This window comes from Sciurus carolinensis, chromosome 2 (genome assembly GCF_902686445.1).
Source record: "Sciurus carolinensis chromosome 2, mSciCar1.2, whole genome shotgun sequence".
Taxonomy (NCBI): Eukaryota; Metazoa; Chordata; class Mammalia; order Rodentia; family Sciuridae; genus Sciurus; species Sciurus carolinensis.
Genome location: NC_062214.1, coordinates 187,891,284 through 187,910,101, shown reverse-complemented (window position 1 = coordinate 187,910,101; position 18,818 = coordinate 187,891,284). Strand labels below are relative to the sequence as shown.

At 61.6% G+C, this 18,818-nt stretch overlaps 1 protein-coding gene across 4 annotated transcripts in view; it reads left to right on the top strand.

The window, feature by feature from the left end:
- The window catches only part of Ccdc88c (coiled-coil domain containing 88C), a 116,492-nt gene that overhangs the window by 81,939 nt on the left and 15,735 nt on the right, over positions 1-18,818 (top strand). For all 4 annotated transcript variants that reach the window (XM_047538705.1, XM_047538707.1, XM_047538706.1 and 1 more), the window contains 10 exons: positions 1,266-1,393; positions 2,052-2,193; positions 2,938-3,123; positions 4,135-4,296; positions 5,172-5,449; positions 9,197-9,340; positions 11,033-11,219; positions 13,822-13,967; positions 16,083-16,172; positions 17,461-17,699. In XM_047538705.1, the coding sequence (XP_047394661.1) occupies positions 1,266-1,393; positions 2,052-2,193; positions 2,938-3,123; positions 4,135-4,296; positions 5,172-5,449; positions 9,197-9,340; positions 11,033-11,219; positions 13,822-13,967; positions 16,083-16,172; positions 17,461-17,699 (1,702 nt within the window). The remainder of the gene's footprint in view (positions 1-1,265; positions 1,394-2,051; positions 2,194-2,937; positions 3,124-4,134; positions 4,297-5,171; positions 5,450-9,196; positions 9,341-11,032; positions 11,220-13,821; positions 13,968-16,082; positions 16,173-17,460; positions 17,700-18,818) is intronic.

Genomic DNA, 18,818 nt, shown 5'->3' with positions numbered 1-18,818 from the left:
TGCGCGTGCATGCCACCCACCGTCCCATCTCCGACAGCACCGGGCAGGTCCTGCCTCAGCCACCAGCCACCACGTCCCACTGCTTGTCCCGGCAGAGGTGCTTCCATCACCAGAGTTCCCAGAGGTCTGTCCTCAGTGCTGGGACTCAGCAGCCAGGCTGCTCTGATCACACAGCTCCACCCTCAGCACCAGGCCTGGGCAGCGGCCCTGGCAGGAGAGGACAGCTGGAAGGTCACACCTAACTGAAGCAGAGGCTTCAGCTGTAAGCCATTTAGTCAGCTCCTTCGCTGCTGGTAAGGATAAGGGATCCGACCAGAACGACTGTAGAGGAGGAGGAGTTTATTTGAGGGCTCACGGTTTCAGAGGTCTTAGTCCACAGAAGGCTGGCTCCACTCCTCCGGGCTTGAGGTGAGGGTGAACATCTGGGCGGGAGAGTGTGGCAGAGGGAAGCAGCTCACTTGGTGATCAGGAAGCTGAGCCACTCGCCAGATGCAAATATACGCCCAAAGCCACGCCCCAATTCCCACCTCCAGCCACACCCACCGCCTCAGTCCACTCGGTTAATCCCTATCGGGATTGAATCACTGGTTGGGTTAAGACTCATTTCTCCTCTGAACTTCTTGCACTGACTCACACGTGAGCTTCTGGGGGACACTCACATCCAGACTGTCACAGTTACCCGTGTCACTCCCACCCACAGCCAGCTGCCCAGAATTGTCACCTGGCTTCAGCCAGCACAGGGCAGCAGGGACATTGGAGGCAACAGATGCTTGGGATTTGGTAGGAGGGATAAATGTGCACGCAGGTAGCTGTGGCACCCGGCAGGACATGGCGGCTGCTTCCAGAGTGCCAGAGTGGGGTGGGGGGCAGGGGCGGCCACCTGTGAACGCCCACGTCCTGGAACTTTAACCAGAGCCAGGGCTCCAAGTGCAACCCGCCCGTCTCTATGCCTTTTCCTCTCTGTTCCAAAACGTCTGCAGTGCGTGTTTAATGGCGTGGTGCTCGATAAAAGCCCATCAGCATCAGTCAGACTCACGACCCCAAGCCAGCCAGGATGGTGTTCGGGGTGCTTCTGAGGAGCGTGGGAGGCTCCTCCTCGCTGTGGGGCCGCCCGTTCTGGTTGTTACCAGTGCCCAAGAGCTGGAGAGGTGTACTTGTCCCCTCCCTCCTAGCAGCGCATCCCTCGGTTGACTTCCGGCCCCGCCCCACCCGCCCCTGCTGGGCTCCCCGGGCCCCGCCCCACCCTGTGCCTCCCGCTTGCGCAGGACCTGGTGCTGGAGAAGTTGAAGAGCCAGCAGCTGACCAGCGAGCTGGACAAACTGAGCCAGGAGCTGGAGAAGGTGGGCCTCAGCAAGGAACCGCTGCTGCAGGACAAGGACAGCCACGGTGACATGTGAGGACCCTCCCCAAGCCTGGCGCTCCCTGCCCCTGTCGGCCGCCGGCCAAGACCCCTGTGTATTTTTCTCGACTGTCAGTGTGTGACTGAGCCCACATCCTTACGTCTAGGTCTTCCTTGTTCCCGGAGGTCTTCAGGGGAAGGAGATGGTTGCACGGCTCACTGTGCTGGGTCTGCCGCGTGCCCCTGCCCAGGGCACCCATGTTCTCAATTTGACAGTTGCAGCTTCTCCCTGCCATGCTTTCTGGAGTGATCTCATTTTCTAAGGACATCTTCTTGGGCTATCCTGGATGTGTAGCCTGGGAGACCCCCGAGCCTGCTGGTGGGATGCCCCTGTGGTGGAGAGGCCACACCTCACCATGTACCCAGCACTGTGACCTTAGGCAGATTGCTTAACCTCTCTGAGACTCAGTATCTCTATCTGTAAAATGACCATGATGACACCTCCCCAAGACAGTGGCTAGTCCGTGATGTGGCCGTGTGCCACGTGTGAGGGTTCGCAGGTGTCTGCCTGGGGCCCCGTGGGGCTGTGGATGGTGGCTCAGCTCCCGGGTGGAGTGGGAGAGCTGAGCAGGAAGAGCGTGCCTGGGAACAAGGAGAATGGCGTCCGGTGAAGAGCAGGCTGCTGAGTCGCTCCTGTCCTTGTATTTTTCAGAAAACACAGGATTTTGGAGGGCAGAAGTGAATCCGCCTTGGAAACGGCACTGGCCATGAAAGAAGAGAAGATCGCGTCCCTAGAAGCCCAGGTGGAAGAGAAGGCGAGCCTGAGCCAGCAGTTACAGAGCGAGCTGCAGAGGGTGAGGCTCTGCCCCGGCCCCCGGCCCCTCGCCCGGGTAGCAGAGGGCCTCCTGGATGCCTGTGTCCCAGGCAGGTGCGGGTGAACTGTCAGAATCACATGCAGGGGGATGGTCAGCCAGAGGCGTGCGAGCGGCCCTGTCCACCTGGCGGGGTGTGGGACAGGCCACTGAACCCTGGGCATGGAGCAGAGGCCCTCGGGGTCTCCCAGGCGCCGAGGTGGGCATGCAGTGCCTACTCCCCCCACGCGCACACATGAGCGCAACACACACACACACACACACACACACACACACACACACACACAGACGTGCTTCCCCCGCGTCGCACATGCTTTCCGTGCGTGTGGGCAGAGGTTCTCTCCACACGTGCACATGCTCCACGTGCGTGCACACGTCCCTGTTGGAACACAGGGACGCTTCTCGACCACACGGTTGAATCTGCAGCCCGGCGGTTCTTGTGCTGGCGGGGTTTGTGCCACGTGAGGTGCCACGAGGCTCAGGGAAGCTGGAAAACCACGGTCACATGCCGAGGTGGGGCCGGAGGCCAGCATGAGCCTCAGGGCCCTGCCTGTCCCCTCCTCTCTGGACAGGAGGGGAGATATGCAGGACCCACAGGAGCAGGAGGGCATGTGGGGCTTGTCCCACCCTGGGGGTGAGTGGGTGCCGCTGGGACTCTGGGGTGAGGCCGCCCTCCAGACGCTAAAGGGCTTCAAGCAGGGCTGCTTCCTGCCACTGTGCCCACAGGTGAAGGAGGAGCATGAGAGGCTCAGGCAGACCCAGGAGGATGGCACGCACACGCAGAATGCTCCCAGGCACCCTGCGGGCAAGGCGGCCAGTCACCAGGAGAAGGAGGCCTGGGGACCCAGTCAGCAGGAGGCCACCATGGAGCTGCTCCGCGTGAAGGACCGGGCCATCGAGCTGGAGCGGAACGTGAGTGAGCTGCCCTGGCCACAGCTGTGCAGAGAACGGGACATATAATAGTCACACTGATGACATGTCATTGTTGCCAAGAACATAGGATGTCGGAGTCTGCAGAGGTTCCCTGGGTCCAGCTGAGCATTTCTCAAGTTGTGCTGGCAGGTCTGATGGGCACCCACTCATTTGTGGGTTTCTAGCCTGAAGGACCCATTGCCACTGTTTCTGATGGAACCCTGTCTGTGACTTGCTCGCCAGCTGCGTGGTGGTGTCTTACAGGGCTGGTCCCTGCACCGCCTGCCGAGGCCCCCGATGTGTTTGTCAATAAAGTTTTATTGGAACACAGCCACACCTTTTTAACAGGTTGTCTGAGCTGCTTTCCACTGTGATGGCTGCATTCAGTGGTTGAGATGGGGACGGTGTGGCCAAGAGCGTTTGCTGCTGGCCCTCTGCAGGACAAGTGGACCAACGCACGTCTGTGCCTCTGATTGATTCCCAGCAATGAACTTGTGAAGGGATGATTTTCATTATTTGGCAGATGGAAAAGCCAAGGCTGAAGTTTGAGACTCTCCCTGAGTCCCGAGCTAACACGGGACAGCAGGAGGCTGCATGTGGCTCCTGCATCCCAGCCTGAGCCCCGTCGTGGCACAGCCAGTGTGGCCTGCAGTAGTCTCCATTGTTCCCCTGCTGCTCCCTGTCCTTGAGGGACTCAGGAGTCGACCCAGCTCACAGGAAAGCACTCCCAGAGTGTTCCACGGAGCACAGAGGGAAAGACTGAGGTGGCTCTCCCACCAGGTGCCCTGGCCTCCTGCTCAGCTTGGGTCCCATGCAGTGCACCATGTTGTGCAGTCCGTTTTCCAAAAATCCTGTTTGTCCTTTCCAAAGAGGGAAGCGTACCTCCCGCACCTGGTGGACCCTGGCTCTGGCCTGTGTCCCCTCTTGAGGGGTCCTCGCCACCCAGGTCCCCGTGGCTGGTTGGTGCTCACCCCACCAGGGTTTGATTGGCGCTGTGTGTCGTGTCCCCAGAATGCAGCTCTGCAGGCGGAGAAGCAGCTGCTGAGGGAGCAGCTGCAGCACTTGGAGACGCAGAATGTGGCCTTCAGCAGCCAGATCCTGACGCTGCAGAAGCAGAGCGCCTTCCTGCAGGAGCGCACCACCACGCTGCAGACCCAGACCGCCACGCTGCAGGTGCCGGGCTGGCCGGGCCCCGGGACGCTGGGGGAGCTCGGGGCTCCCTGTAGTCGGGGACATTTGAGGGCGATTGGGCTGAAGCCTGTGTGGGTGAAAACATCACTTTCTGCTTTTACTGGGCTTCTCGTCCATGTTTCCCAAATCTGCTCCTTGAGATTTTATTAGGAATGACCTAGGAAAGAGATTTGGAAGGGGAATAAGTTTGGTTAAACAGAGCGAACCAGACTCCATGCAGTAGACCTGGCAGAGCCTTCGATAAGCCTGTGAAGGAAAACGAATGATCATCAATGTCGTTTCTGAGAAAAGTCTGAAAGCAGGTTCCTTATGGGACAAGGGCAGGAAACTATTTGGCAGAGAGGTTGAGATTTGTTCTATTAAAACAAGAAAACAGGGAATTGGCTTGTTTTGTCCTGTAAACCTCCTTTGTCTGGCTTTAGATTCAGGGTGGTTCTGGCTTCTGTCCAGTTTCCTAATGGTTTTGGACCACATTGTTGGAATGTTCTATAAATATCTGTGATGTGAAGTCGGTTGGTAGTGTTGTTCAGGTGTTCCATGTTCTTACAGATGTTCTGTGTACTCACTTTTGGAAAATAGTCTCTTAAAAAGAGGGTGAGCCCCAGGCAGTGGTGCACCCCATAGTCCCAGGAATCCCGCCTGAGGCAGGAGGACGGCAAGTTGGTGCAGCTTGAGTCCCTGTCTGAAAATATGACGGGGCTGGGGGCGCAGCTCGGGGGCCACCCCTACCCCCGGGTTCCAGCCCAGCACCGGGGGAGAAGAGCAGTGAGGGCCCGTCCCAGGCCGGTCCTGGGGTCCGGGGCAGCCTCCTCCGGGCGGGCCTGCTCACCGCCGCCGGCCCTTGGGTCTCGTGGCAGGTGGAGAACTCCACGCTGAGCTCTCAGAGCGCCTCGCTCACCGCACAGTACGCGCTGCTCCAGAGCCAGCAGGCGGCCAAGGAGACGGAGCTCGAGGGCCTGCAGAGGCAGCACGAGCAGCTGGCGGCCGCCCACGAGGCTCTGCTGCAGGACCACCAGCACCTGGGCTCCCTGCACGAGCGCCAGTCCTCTGAGTACGAGGCCCTCATCCGCCAGCACAGCTGCCTGAAGGCGCTGCACCGGCACCTGGAGCTGGAGCACAAGGAGCTGGGCGAGAGGTGGGCCTGGGGCACCAGGAGCTGGGCGGGAGGTGGGCCTGGGGCAGGGCCGCAGGCGGAGGGGACCCCGAGGGACCGGGAGCTGGGCAAGAGGTGGGCCTGGGGCACCAGGAGCTGGGCAAGAGGTGGGCCTGGGGCACCAGGAGCTGGGCGGGAGGTGGGCCTGGGGGACCAGGAGCTGGGCAAGAGGTGGGCCTGGGGCAGGGGACCCCGGGGCACCAGGAGCTGGGCGAGAGGTGGGCCTGGGGCACCAGGAGCTGGGCGGGAGGTGGGCCTGGGGGACCAGGAGCTGGGCAAGAGGTGGGCCTGGGGCAGGGGACCCCGGGGCACCAGGAGCTGGGCGAGAGGTGGGCCTGGGGCACCAGGAGCTGGGCGGGAGGTGGGCCTGGGGGACCAGGAGCTGGGCGGGAGGTGGGCCTGGGGCACCAGGAGCTGGGCAAGAGGTGGGCTTGGGGCACCAGGAGCTGGGCGAGAGGTGGGCCTGGGGCAGGGGACCCCGGGGCACCAGGAGCTGGGTGAGAGGTGGGCCTGGGGCAGGGCTGCAGGTGGAGGGGACCCTGGGGACACCAGGAGCTGGGCGAGAGGTGGGCCTGGGGCAGGGCTGCAGGCGGAGGGGACCCTGTGGGGTAAGGAGGAGGCTTGGAGGCAGAGTAGGCCTGTGCAGGGGGAGGCACAGGTGTTGTGAATGTCCAGCTGCCCCAGGGGACAGGCCTGCCTCAGGCCAGCACTCTGCCTGGGTCCTCCCCTGCGCCTCCCCTCCCGCCTCCCGTCCTGTGTGTGGGTTGCAGGGATGGATCCCAGGGCCTCCGCACACGCCTAGCACCGTGTTACGCCCGTTTCCTCTTGGCCAGCTGCTTCCCATTGTTGGGGTGCCTGCACTTTCCCAGAGGGAAGGAAGTAAAATGTCACCTTCAGCAATTAGAAGTTTGTGCAGCTGGGGACCAAGTGTCAGGGAGAGCCCTCAAGGGAGAAGTGGTGTCAGCGCCGGCGCCGGGCAGCCCAGCATGGGTGTGCGAGGCCGTTTCTCCTGGGTTGTCGCCTCGGCCCCTCTGCTCTCCCAGCCACTGTCAGGGAATTCTCCACAGCCGCCAGCGTGCAGGGTGCGCCCTGGCTCCTCGGGCCTTCTTCATACCGGGGTCTGGCCTGCTTGCTTTTTAGAAAACTAACCTGTGAACCTCTGAAAGTGTGGACAGACGGTGTGGGGAGGCCCCAGGCACCATCTTCTGCGTCACACACGCGCTGCCCCTCGTTCCTCTGTGCCCCCTGCCCTCTGCCCTCTGCCCCTGCTTCTAGTGGTTTTTATCATTGGTTTTGGGGTCTTTTCTTTCTTTCTTTTTTTTTTTTGTAAGATGCCTATACATGGAAACGCGCAGATCTTAACTCTGCGCTGCTGCTGGTGGCGGGTCCCGGGTTCTGTGCTTGTTCAGTCGGCCGCCCTCGACTGACCTGTGCAAGCCATGAGGTGCCGGGCCTGGGCAGGCATGGAGGATCAGAGGGGCTGCCTCAGAGGCCAGGGGTGACGCAGAGGGCAGTTCACCCAGGGGTCAGCGTTGCCTCTGAGGCAGCGGGCAGTGGCTGGACCGGTGGGCACTGGCTCTCCAGGTGGGGGTGGCTGACCTGCAGAGGTCCATCCTAGGGACCCAGAAAACCAGTGGGGTGCTGGCAAAGCCGTGGGCTCGCGGGTGGTAAGGATGCAGGTTGGTTCACCCAGGAGTGCGCCCTTCCCGCCTCCGTCCGCCTTGCCCTTGTCAGACTGCCCGGCTGGACAGTGCGTCTTCTGCCCCTCCACACCTCCATCTCCCCTCCTGCCCCGTACTGTGCCACGTTCATGGGACGCCTGCCACGCGTGCGGTGCGTGTCTCGACGTGGACCGGGTGCGTGGCAGACCCACAGTGGAACGCCGGCTCCGCTCCGCTCCGCTCCCAGGCGACCCGAGGGCCCTCTCTCCAGGCCTCAGCAGGGGTCGCGTCCCTCCCTCCGTGATCTGCCTGTGGCAGCGGCTTCTGGTGGGGTGTTTGTTTGGCAGGTAGCTCTTTGCCATGGAGCTCGCACTGGCCCTGAGGCAGAGTCCAGGTCGCTGCCTGCGGCTTGCTCGGAGCTGCAGCCAGTCGCTGCTCTGCGTTGTGTTGGTTGGACAGGTGGCGGGTGCTGCCTCGGCTGTCACTGCTGTGACGCGGGTGTTTGAGTAGGTGTCTGCCCCACGGGGACGGTGGTTCTGCGTTCTTTGCATTGACACGTTGGACAAGACCTCAGTCGTTCTGGGGACTCAGCGGTGAGCGGGACCCCTGAAGTACCCCTGCAGTTGGGGAGACCGATGGCTCCCGGTGTGCTTCTTCAGCAAGCTTTACAGGGGAGCAGGCCCCGGGAGCCCTGGTGGTCAGCGAGGCCCTTGTTTGTCCAACTTGATTTCTCCTGGCATCCTGGGCCTGGTTGAGCAAGGGCCCCACCCCCACCCTGAAAGCCAGGCAGAGCAGGTGGCAGCTCTGTCCTCGGCCACACTGGGGCCTCCCAGACGTGTCTGGATCAGGCTGGGCTGGCCGGTGACTCCATCCTTGAGATCTGCTGTCCCCCAGAAATGACTCTGCAGCCCACGAGGATTGAGTGTGGAGAAAACCAGGCCCCGAGGAGAGGGTCGGGGGTCGAGGGTCGGGGGTCGAGGGCCGGCTGGGCTGGAGGGGCACAGTGGTGGCTGTGCCTGTGCTTGACGTGAGGGGCGACAGCTGGCCGGCAGCTCTTGGAAACCTCGCTCCTCCAGGAGACCAGAGGGGGGACAAGCAGGCGCAGCTGCACGGGGCGTGGGGAGGCCAGAGAGCAGGCCAGGCGGCCGGGGCGGGGGAGGTGGCTGTTGGTTGTGCGGTTTCCTCTGCACCCGTCCAGGCCTGAGCCCCCGAAACGGAGGCCTCGTTCCCGAAGGAGGGTGTGGAGTGCAGGGGGGTCGCCTGGTGCTCCAGGAGCCTAGAGGAGCGGGCGCCTTGGCAGGAAGCGAGGGACTGTGCCGCGGGCCGTGGGAGAGCTTTCGGGGCAAAGCTGGGCTCTGGCTGGTTCTCTGCCCTGTGGCCTGTACCTGCCCCGTCCCCCTGCCCTGCCCCTGCCCTGTCCCCCTGCCCTGCCCCTGCCCTGTCCCCCTGCCCTGCCCTCTGCCCTGCACCTGCTCCGTCCCCCTGCCCTGCCCCTGCCCTGCTCTGCCCCTGCCCTGCCCTGTCCCCCTGCCCTGCCCCTGCCCTTCCCCGTCCCCCTGCCCTGCCCTGCCCCCTGCCCTGTGGCCTGCACCTGCTCCATCCCCCTGCCCTGCTCCGTCCCCCATCCTGTCCCCCTACCCTGCCCTACCCTGCCCTGCTCCGTCCCCCTGCCCCCTGCCCTGCCCTGCTCCGTCCCCCATCCTGTCCCCCTACCCTGCCCTACCCTGCCCTGCTCCGTCCCCCTGCCCCTGCCCTGCCCTGCTCCGTCCCCCATCCTGTCCCCCTACCCTGCCCTACCCTGCCCTGCTCCGTCCCCCTGCCCCCTGCCCTGCCCTACTTCGTCCCCCATCCTGTCCCCCTACCCTGCCCTACCCTGCCCTGCTCCGTCCCCCTGCCCCCTGCCCCCTACCCTGCCCTGCTCTGGCCCCCTGCCCCCTGCCCCCTACCCTGCCCTGCTCCGTCCCCGTGTCCTGCACAGAAGCCCCTGGAGGACCCTGTTTTCTAGAGGGCGAGTCCCCCAGGCGAGCTGCCTGCAGGCGGCCGGCTGGACTCCCAGTGTCCCCGACAGGCATGGGGACTTGCTGAAGCAGAAGGCGGAGCTGGACGAGCTGCAGGGCGTGCTGACGGCCGAGCGGGAGGCACTGCAGCAGGAGCAGCGGACGCACGCGGTCACCTCGGGCGAGAACCAGAAGCTGCGGGGAGAGCTGGACAGGTGGGCGCCGGATCTCTGCTCGCGCAGGTCGGGTGTGGCGCGCGGAGCCCACCGGATTCGCCAGGCGCGTGGGTCCCGCTGTCCACACGGGCGGCACCCTGCCCTCTGGTGCCCTCCCCCTGCCAACAGAGTCCGTCCCCAGGCCGGTCAGTGCCACGGCCTTGCTCTGTGCTCAGGGCTGTGGTCGGCCATTTCACACGCCCCAGGGACGGGCTGAGGTGTGGTCTGCTGTCCCTGAGCAGAAAAGGCCACGGGAGCCAAGAGGCGAGCGGGTGTTGGTGAGCGTGTGCCCTGAGGGGCCCTGGGACAGACGCCCACAGGAGTCCTCAGGAACCCACGGGTCCGTCCCCGCCCTGGGACAGACGCCCACAGGAGTCCTCAGGAGCCCACGGGTCCGTCCCCGCCCTGGGACAGACGCCCACAGGAGTCCTCAGGAGCCCACGGGTCCGTCCCCGCCCTGGGACAGACGCCCACAGGAGTCCTCAGGAGCCCACTGGGTCCGTCCCCGCCCTGGGGCAGACGCCCACAGGAGTCCTCAGGAGCCCACGGGTCCGTCCCCGCCCTGGGACAGACGCCCACAGGAGTCCTCAGGAGTCCACGGGTCCGTCCCCGCCCTGGCCCGGTGTTCAGCCTCCGTGTCGGAACCCCAGGCCTTCTGTTAACAGAGGAGGAAACAGCCCCCGAGAGGTTCGGTGACGTGTTCAGGGCCGGTGCTCCTGGTTTTCAGGAGTCGGGACTGCGTCCCTGTCGTCCCAAGGTCTTGGCCACGTGAGGCTCCGCCTCCTCCGGCGTCCATGTTCACACGTGCTGGGGGTCACGAGCTCAGGTGGCGTGGACGGGCACAGCGCCTGGAAACCGGAGGACACCGTCTAATAGGGCAGCCGTCAGCCCACCGCCCGCCGCTGCCTGGGAGCGGCCCGGTCCCGCCCAGGCCTGTTCTGTATTGTTAGAGGAGCCGCCATCCGGGTGCTGACGTGCAGTGTGCGCGTCTTAAATGTCAGTGACCGCGCTCGTGTTTTCTGAAGAGCAGAACCGCACAGGCCAGGCGGCGCAGCGTGTGCCTGAGCCCCGAACGTCCCGGTCTAAGTCCCAGAAACCTGAGTTGACGGACTCTTAGGATCATGGTGATTTTAGTGGGTTTAGATAATAAATATTTTTTATATTTATGATTATTTATAAAGAATATGAATTATTTACATAATTTTTTTCTTGCCATTTCATCATTTTATACAAGTTAAAATCAGGGGCTGGGAATTGGGAAGGGGTTTCAAGTACAGAAGTGAGGTTTTAGAGCAAAATTGTCACGGTTCATTGTTTAATTTCTTTTTTTAAACGGCAGGATCCCTTTACCTAAGTGTGGGGAGATTAAAGTTGTAGTATGGAAGGGATAGTAGCAGAGATGCTCGGTTGAAGTCGACATCTGATCCTGCCTGTTGAGTCTCCTCCCAGGTCCGGTGTGGTAACCTAGGGGTGTCTTCATAGAACCCCAAAGAGCACAGTTTGAAAACCAGAAATTTTGTTCAGCGCTCTCATTTTACATGTGAAAAGAACCTAGGACCAGAGAGGTTGTGGCTTTGTCTGAGGTTGCACAGCATGTTGCTCTCAGATCTGGGACAGAAACCCGGCTCTGGGCCACAGTCTTTCTCTGGAACACTCTTCAGCCGGTTTACTCTATGGCTGTCCACTCTGTAGGGTCACTTTCCTGCATCACCAGCTGAAGGGGGAGTATGAGGAGCTACACGCCCACACCAAGGAGCTGAAAACGGCGCTGAACAACTCGCAGCTGGAGCTGAATCGCTGGCAGGCGCGCTTCGACGAGCTGAAGGAGCAGCACCAGAGCATGGACCTCTCGCTGACCAAGCTGGACAACCACTGCGAGGTGAGGCCCGCTGGGAGGCGCTGGGTCCCCGGGGCCACGCGGGGCGGGAAGGTACCGGGAGAACCTCCGGCCTGGCCTTTGCTCCCGGGTCTGGACAGGGCCGCAGAGGCAGGCAGGGGTGTCCTGTGGCCTGGCCACGTCCCTGCCGCTTCGCTTCAGCCCTCCCGCTGTCGCAGACGGTGCCGTGAGGCAGCCCCACTGGGGAGGCCAGGCCTCGCTCAGGAGGCCCCGGCTTGCGAGGGCAGAGCCGCCGCGCCCTCTGGTACGCCAGGCGGAGCCGGTTGTCCTCGGTGCGCCACCCTCTCTTCAGGTGGGTCTTAAGCAGACCCAGGACCAGAGGCACCTCCGGGGCAGCCCTGGGGCAGCGACCTCCGGACAAGGACCTCCTCCCTTCTTGGCTGAGAGGCAACCAGCGGCTTCTCCTCTGGCCCCGAGGTAGCCCAGGGGACCTCGCAGTCGGGAAGCCGAGGCCCGCGGTCCCCCAGCCAGGGTGTGGGCGGCCCCTGAGGCCCCGGGTGAGGAGTGGGGCCGGCAGCAGTGGGTCCACCCACCCCAGGCCCCTTGAGGGAAGCGCGCCCAGCGGGACTGCACTGTGGCGGGTGCACGGGGTCCTCGAGGGTCTCAGGTCAGCAGCTGGGGTAGAGGCCGCGCGGAGCAGGTCAGTTTGTGCCAGCGTTGAGGGACGGGCAGGCACGGGCAGTGTTGTTGGAACGGGCGGGGGGCGTGGACATTCTGGCCAGGTGGTGAGCAGGGCCGAGAGAGGGGCCCCCGCAGGGACGAGCGAGGGCACAACCCTGGTCTCGCTGACCCGCGCCCAGATGGAATCCGCGTCAGCCAGCTGGCCGTCCTCAGGGACCACAGGCTGGGCGGCCAGTGACACGCTCGTTTCTCAGGGCTCTGCAGCCGGGAGTGCCCGATCGGGGCGCTGACACGCGGGCCACCCGACTCGCGGGCTGTGCGTGTGTCTGTGTCCACATTCCCTCTCCTCACAAGGCCACCAGCCCTGTGGTCAGGGCCACCCTCACGCCAGCCTTTTAACTTCATCCCCGTTGAAGGCCCATCTGTAGTCAGTTACGTTCTGCGTGACCGGGACCAGCGAGGGCATTTGGGGGGCGGGACTCAGCTCTCCAAAGTGGAGCAGGGTACAGGGGGTGAGGTGGCCGTGGCCCTGCGCCCTGTGTGGCACCAGGGTAACCAGGTGGAGGAGCAGCTGAGCCGTGGTCGTTGGCCGCGGGTCCCCAGGCTCAGGCTGCAGGAAGGCCCGGCGGCCCTGGGCTCCTGGCCCTGTAGCCACGCCCAGGTCTTCCAGGGGACCAAGGCAGCGTCCAGGGACGGACTTCGGTCCCCAGCTGGTTCATCACGTTGTCAGTGAGCTTCACTGCCAAACCCACTGCAGGTCTCCACTGCAGAACGTGCGGTTTTGTTACGTGTGTTACGTTTGTTTGTCCTGCCTCAGGCGGCAACTTAGATCCCGTCTCAATACAAAGATGTTCTAAAGGGCCGAGCGTGTAGTTCAGTGGCAGCGCCCCGGGTCAATCCCCAGTGCTGCCCCACCCCCAAAAAAGTCCAGGAGGAGAGGAATTTTCTTTGTGGTCCACAGTGAAGTCGTGGTCATGATCACCCTGGGCCTGTCTGGGGCGTCTCGTTTCTTCTTCATGGTGACCTTAGGAGCCAGGGTCCCCACCCGTGTCCCTCGCAGTGGTGGATCGGAACCGGTCTCTGCCTCCTGCGCTGTGGCCTTCCATGTGGTGTTCTAGCACAGAAGCTGGTGGCTTCCACCCCGGCCAAGTCCCACTCACCCCCGTTTCTGCTCAGCCACGAACTAGGGCTGGTTCTTCAGCGTTCTGTAGTGGTTGGGGGAAGACACCAGCTGAACGGTGCTGTATCCTGGCAGGTGAAAATGAGATTCAGACCCGGGCGCCTGTGAGAGGCCTTGTCGAAGGGCCTTGCTGTGGCTTGACGTGTGGCCGATGGAGCTTCCCCGTCGCCGGGCCGAGTCGGGTCAGGTAGCAGCAAGGGATGCCGGCTGACTGGGAGAAAGCGTGTGCCGCCTCCCCAAAGTGAAGCTGGCCGGTGGAGAGAGGATGCAAGCTGCTCACGCAGTTTAGTTTTCTAGCAGCCACATTTAAAACGTGTTTTGAGTTCTTTAATGAAAGTAATTTTTTTACATGGGTCCTGCTGTGTTGCCCAGGCTGGCCTTGAATGCCCAGCGATCTTTCTGCCTCAGTCTCTGGAGTAGCTGGGACTACAGGCATGTGCCCCCGTGCCCAGCTGAAATTCGTTTGGATAATAAGTTTGATTTAAACAGAACATCCAAAATATCATTCAACATATAGTTCAAAAAAATTACCAAATGAGGTATTTCTCTTCTGCTTTTCCAGATTCAGCCTTAGACATCTGCGGCGCACCCTGCACGTCGCCCGTGTGTGGCGGGTGCCCGGTAGCCATGGCACCGGCTCGGGTCCTTCCCGAGTTCCGCGGTGTTGGTCACCGAGGCACGAGGCCTTGTGCCCTCGGACTTTCTCTTCTTTGGGAAGCTGCACTCTCAGCAGCGGGATCTTGGGGTCCCCTGGTGTACGAGCTGCTGTCTCTTGTGTTCCAGCTGCTTTCCCGTCTCAAGGGGAACTTGGAGGAGGAGAATCACCACCTCCTGAGCCAGATCCAGCTGTTGAGCCAGCAGAACCAGATGCTGCTGGAGCAGAACATGGAGAGCCAGGAGCAATACCACGAGGAGCAGAAGCAGTACATGTAAGGGGGCCGGGGCGGGGCACGTCAGCGAGCAGTCCTGTCCCCGCGGGTCCTGATACCCCTGGCCTGCGGGGTCTCCAGGGCAGGGTCGGGCCGGCTCTCCGACTCGCTGGAGTGCTCTAGGTTTCCGCAAGCGGTGGTTGGCTTTCGTTTGCTAGTTCAAAGTCACCGCCCACCCCGGTAACTTCCTCCTCTGCTTTTGGAATTGGAGTTCACTTCTAGAAATACCAGCACCAAAGACAAGTATCTCAGGGAGAGAATGCCGATCAAAGTCTGAGCGTGATCTCCAGGCCTGTGCGTCTTCCCCAGCCGGCGATCCGGAAGTGCCAGGCTTGGCGCGGGCCCTGGGCGCTGGCCGCCAGTAGGGCGGAGAGGTGTGAACAGCACTGTGTCCCTGCCAGCCGTTCCACGGGAGCCACGCGGGCAGACCCAGACCGGAGGGGGTGGGGCTGGTTGCGGCCCCTGAGTGAGGGTGCGGACCAAGGGGAGGGGTGTGGCGGGAGGTCTGGGGCCAGGAGCAGGCAGAGGCCTCAGCAGAGCAGGCTGGGCGGGGGCGCACAGCGTGGGAGGTTCTGAGGGATGCCAGCCCGGGGAGCCCAGGAGGTGGCCAGAGGGAGAGGGTAGGAGCAAGGCCATCGGCGTGGGAGGCCTCATGGTCCCCGAGCTGAGTAGTCCAGCTTGCCTCTCAAGAACCAAGGTGGTTTCACGCTGAGTGCTGTGATGACCAGCCTGTCCCCCACGTGATCGCCACCCAGGCAGTTCCTGCTGTGCTGGCACCAGTGTGGGGAGGGCAGGAAGAGACGTGCCTGGGGAGGGACGTGGTCACCAAGCTCTGGGTGGTCCCCACTCTGCCTGGCGGGACGACGCTCCTCCCCGTTCTTGCTGCCATCTGCTGCCCCCGACTGAAAGGTGGTTCATAGGTGACCCACACTGTAATTTGGGGGCAGAAGTGACAGTGGCTTGAAGTTGGTCCCCTGTGATCCATGTGACCAAACTGCCAGCAGAGGTTGGGCGGGTGCTAACGGGAGCGAGGAGCCTGGCCCCTGGGGGCTCTTGGGTGACGTCTTCGCATCCGAGCGCGTCCGCCTCGGGCTCCCTTCCTGGGGCGGCACACTTCCTGGAGCCTCTCTAGGCCCCTGTGTGCCCGGTGGGGCCAGACGCAGCAGAGAAGGCAGCACAGTGCGGGCCAGGTGGCACGCTGAGGACAGTGGCCGCCCAGAGCTCAGCAAGAGGAGCTGGGCCCAGAGGTTCCTCTTCCCCTGGTGTGGCCTCACAGCGATCCCTTGGGAAGTCCCGAGGCTTGGGGACCCGGCAGCTTAGAGAAGGAAGAACCTCTCGTCTAAGGCTTCATTTTCAAATGAGGAAACCCCAGGAGTCTGGACTGTCCACACAGGAGGCATCTCGACTAAACGGAAGCCTGCCAGGCTTCCGTGAGCAGAGGAGCCTGCGGGCAGCTGGGATTCAGGACACGTCTCTGGTCCCTTGCTTTGATTTTGAAAATGTGGGCTGGTTTCTGACACACGGAAATCAGGTGATTCTTCTCCGTCACCTGGGTTTCTGGCTCAGGTCGCCCCGCCAGGCCTGGGCTTGTGCCCGGTGGCAGTGGTCTGCAGGAGCCCGCTACCGGGGCCCTCAGGCCTGCCGCAGGCCCGCCATCCGCTCCGCCTTCGCAGCTCTGCCCAGCTCCCGTCTTCCTTGTCTGGCCCCTGAAAGCTCCCGTGTGTGCTGCCAGCAGGTCAGCAGGCGCCCTCTGAGTGGCCGGGGCCAGAGGTCTGACTCTGCTGACCTGACTTTCTGAACCTCAGTGCCCTGCTCCAGGGGTCCCATCACCCGCCTGACCTGGCCTGCCCAGCAGCCCTTGGGCTTCTGAGCACGAGTGTTCAGATGGGTGGGGTTGGTTCCCTGGAGCTCACTCACAGCTGAACCCTGGGTGGCCTCAGTGTGGCAGGGCTCCCTGAGCCCTTGGCAGGCGCCTCCATTCCCTAAGCCACGCTCAGCGGTGGTGTTGAGCACCTTTACGTCCGAATCTCAGACAGATGGCCTCTGCCCAGCCTGGCCTGAGAGTACTTCACTCATTTTGTGAATCGACAGCTTTTCTTTCCTTTCTGTTCACAGAGACAAATTAAATGCCTTACGGAGACATAAGGAAAAACTGGAAGAAAAAATCATGGACCAGTACAAGTTCTATGACCCTGCTCCAAAGAAGTGAGTTGGCCTGAGATTTGGCAGCACAGCTGAGTCGAGGCAACCGGGAGCCGCAGAGACCCCCCGGTTTGGCAGGCCCCAGCCCACCCCGCAGCAGGCCTCCGCCTGCCGAGCTCCCCCAACTCAAAGAAGTTAGAATTCTTTCAACCCAGCTTGTCCTGCGGGGGTGTCTGCCACCAGCTGACCCCGAGGAGACACGAGCTTATTTAGCCACAAGCCCTTTTAGGGGTCAGAGTTCATGGGCTCGACTTTTAACCTGCCGTGGACAACACCTGTGTTGGAGGGAAGCAAGGGCAGCCACTGGCCGCACTCCACAGCATGCAGACATGGCCCCTGTTAGCCTTACGCAGACCCTCTGGGCCCTCAGAACCTCTGCAAACACCGTCTCTTCTCCCGTGAGCGGTAGCTCCTGGTGGGCGGCCTGGCCCAGTCCCAGGAGCTGCCAACCTGGGTCCAGCGGTGCTTCGGAGCCACGGGCCCTCGCCTCGGGAGCCCTTCCTTTGGATTGTCCTGGTCCAGCCCCACCTTGAAGTTGAAATCACCACGATTCCCTCCAGGGGTCTCTGTTGACATCTCCGAATTTCAGAACCTCTCAGTCTTTTATTTAGCAGATGTGGAACTTGAAGCAGGCAAGGTGTGGGGTCACTTGAGCCAGTGGGAACACGGGCGTTGTTCTCGGTGTGACCCAGCTTGCCTTTGACTTCTCAGCTACAGTGTCACCCTCACCCTGTGAATGCACTGGTTCTAATTCAGACAGCCCTCTGCCTCAGTCCTGGGCCAGGTTGCTCTGTGCCGGGCGGGGTCAGTGGATGCAGCTTACTTCCTTCACCAACTTGAGCAGAAAATATTCCTGGAGGTGGCTTTTGACAGAGAGGGTGCCAGCTAGCTTAGCATGGCCCAGTCTTCCTCCACGTTGCTCAGGAAAGCAAGAGCCGGTTGCTTCATGTGACATTCTTTTTTCCTGGGAGACTAGCAGGGATTTCTTCTGATGTCACCCAGTTTCCAAGTCCCAAAAGTGATAGTGGCAGTGAGCACCATATTCTTTGTTGGGGCTGGTTTTTGGCACAGTGCTGGGGATGAACCCAGGGCCTCGCCTATGTGAGGCAGGTACCCTGCCACTGAGCCACACCCCCGGCCGTCCCCAGTGCCATCGCCCTGAACCCCAAATAAACAGCCCAGTTTCTTAGGCCGATGATGGAAATCCCAGCTCACGTCGGGACCTGGTGACCAGCCGGGGCGGGGGGCGTGGAGACTTGATTGTGCCTTCTAAAAATCATCTTCTACTTAGGAAGAACCACTGGATTGGAGCCAGAGCCTTAGTCAAACTCATCAAACCAAAGAAAGAAGGTTCCAGAGAACGGTTAAAGTCAACCACAGACAGCCCTCCCTTGCAGCTGGAGTCCTCAGACCCTGCCTCGCCACCCGCCTCTCAGCCTCTCAGGTCACAGCCAGAGAACCCCGACACACCCCCATTCAGCCCCAACTGTGCAGAAGAGCGCGACGCCCACAACGGGCCTGTGGGCAAAGGTAGGGCGGCCCAGCCGGCTGCGGTGGGGCATGAAGGGGATGTCCTGCCAGGGTTGTCCACCAGGTGGGCGGGCCTTGCCTGTGGCCAGTGGGAACCTGTGTCCACGCGTGTGCCTCCTCCATGGCTCTGTCATGACCCGAGTAGGCAGTAGACATCCGGGGCCCCCTGCAGCGGCAATGTCCAGTGACGCGGCCCAAGTGACGTTCACCACGCAGGCGGTGGTAGGTGTCTGAATCCAGAGTTGATAGGTGCCATAGCGACGGGTGGGAGGGTCCTCATGTGTGCGGAAGGCCTTCCTGGGTGTGGCCCGTGCCCCTTATGGCCGGGAGCTTCAGAAAGCCCTCAGATAGCGACTCTCGTCTTTTATCCTTTTAGGCAGGCCAGGGTCTCTTCTGCAGCCTGATCTGTCCTCCGTCCTCCCAGCCAGGGGCAGTGTGTACCTTCCCTCGGGTTGTCATTTGGAGGTCAGACGCAGCACTCCTGGTCGTTTGTCCCGTGTCTGTTCATACTCAGGCCAGACACGCTGCGCGGCTACTTATACAGCTGGGGAGACGACGGGCCGTCAGTGGCCAGTGCTTCCCACTTAGGAGTTTTATTATATTCTTGTGTAATTAAAAAAAAAGTCATCTAAAAGGTTTTTGTGCGTGCACATAAAAGGAAAATAATAAAATGCACATAAAAGGAAAATATGAGCAAGATAAACGGGTTATGGTAATGACAATGTTGTCACAGTCACTGCCTGTCCTGGGGTGGCTGCAAGACACTGTCGAAGTCCTGACTTCATAGGAAAAAGTATGTCCTAGACTCTGTTAAATACAGAAGTCACCTGACACACTGAAAATTTCAGATCTACCTTTAAGTATTCATTGGATTATTTTTGGCCAGCCTGTACCCTAGTATTCTCTCTCTCTCTCTCTCTCTCTCTCTCTCTCTCTCTCTCTCTCTCTTTGTTTCTTTCTTTTCTTGCCTTTCCTTTCCTCTTCCCTTCCCTTCTCTTTTCTTTGTACTTGGGATTGAACACAGGTCTACCACTGAGCCATGTCCTCCTCCATTTTTATTTTGAGACAGCATCTCACTGAGTAGCCCAGGCTGGCCCTAAACCTGGGAGCCTGCTGGGA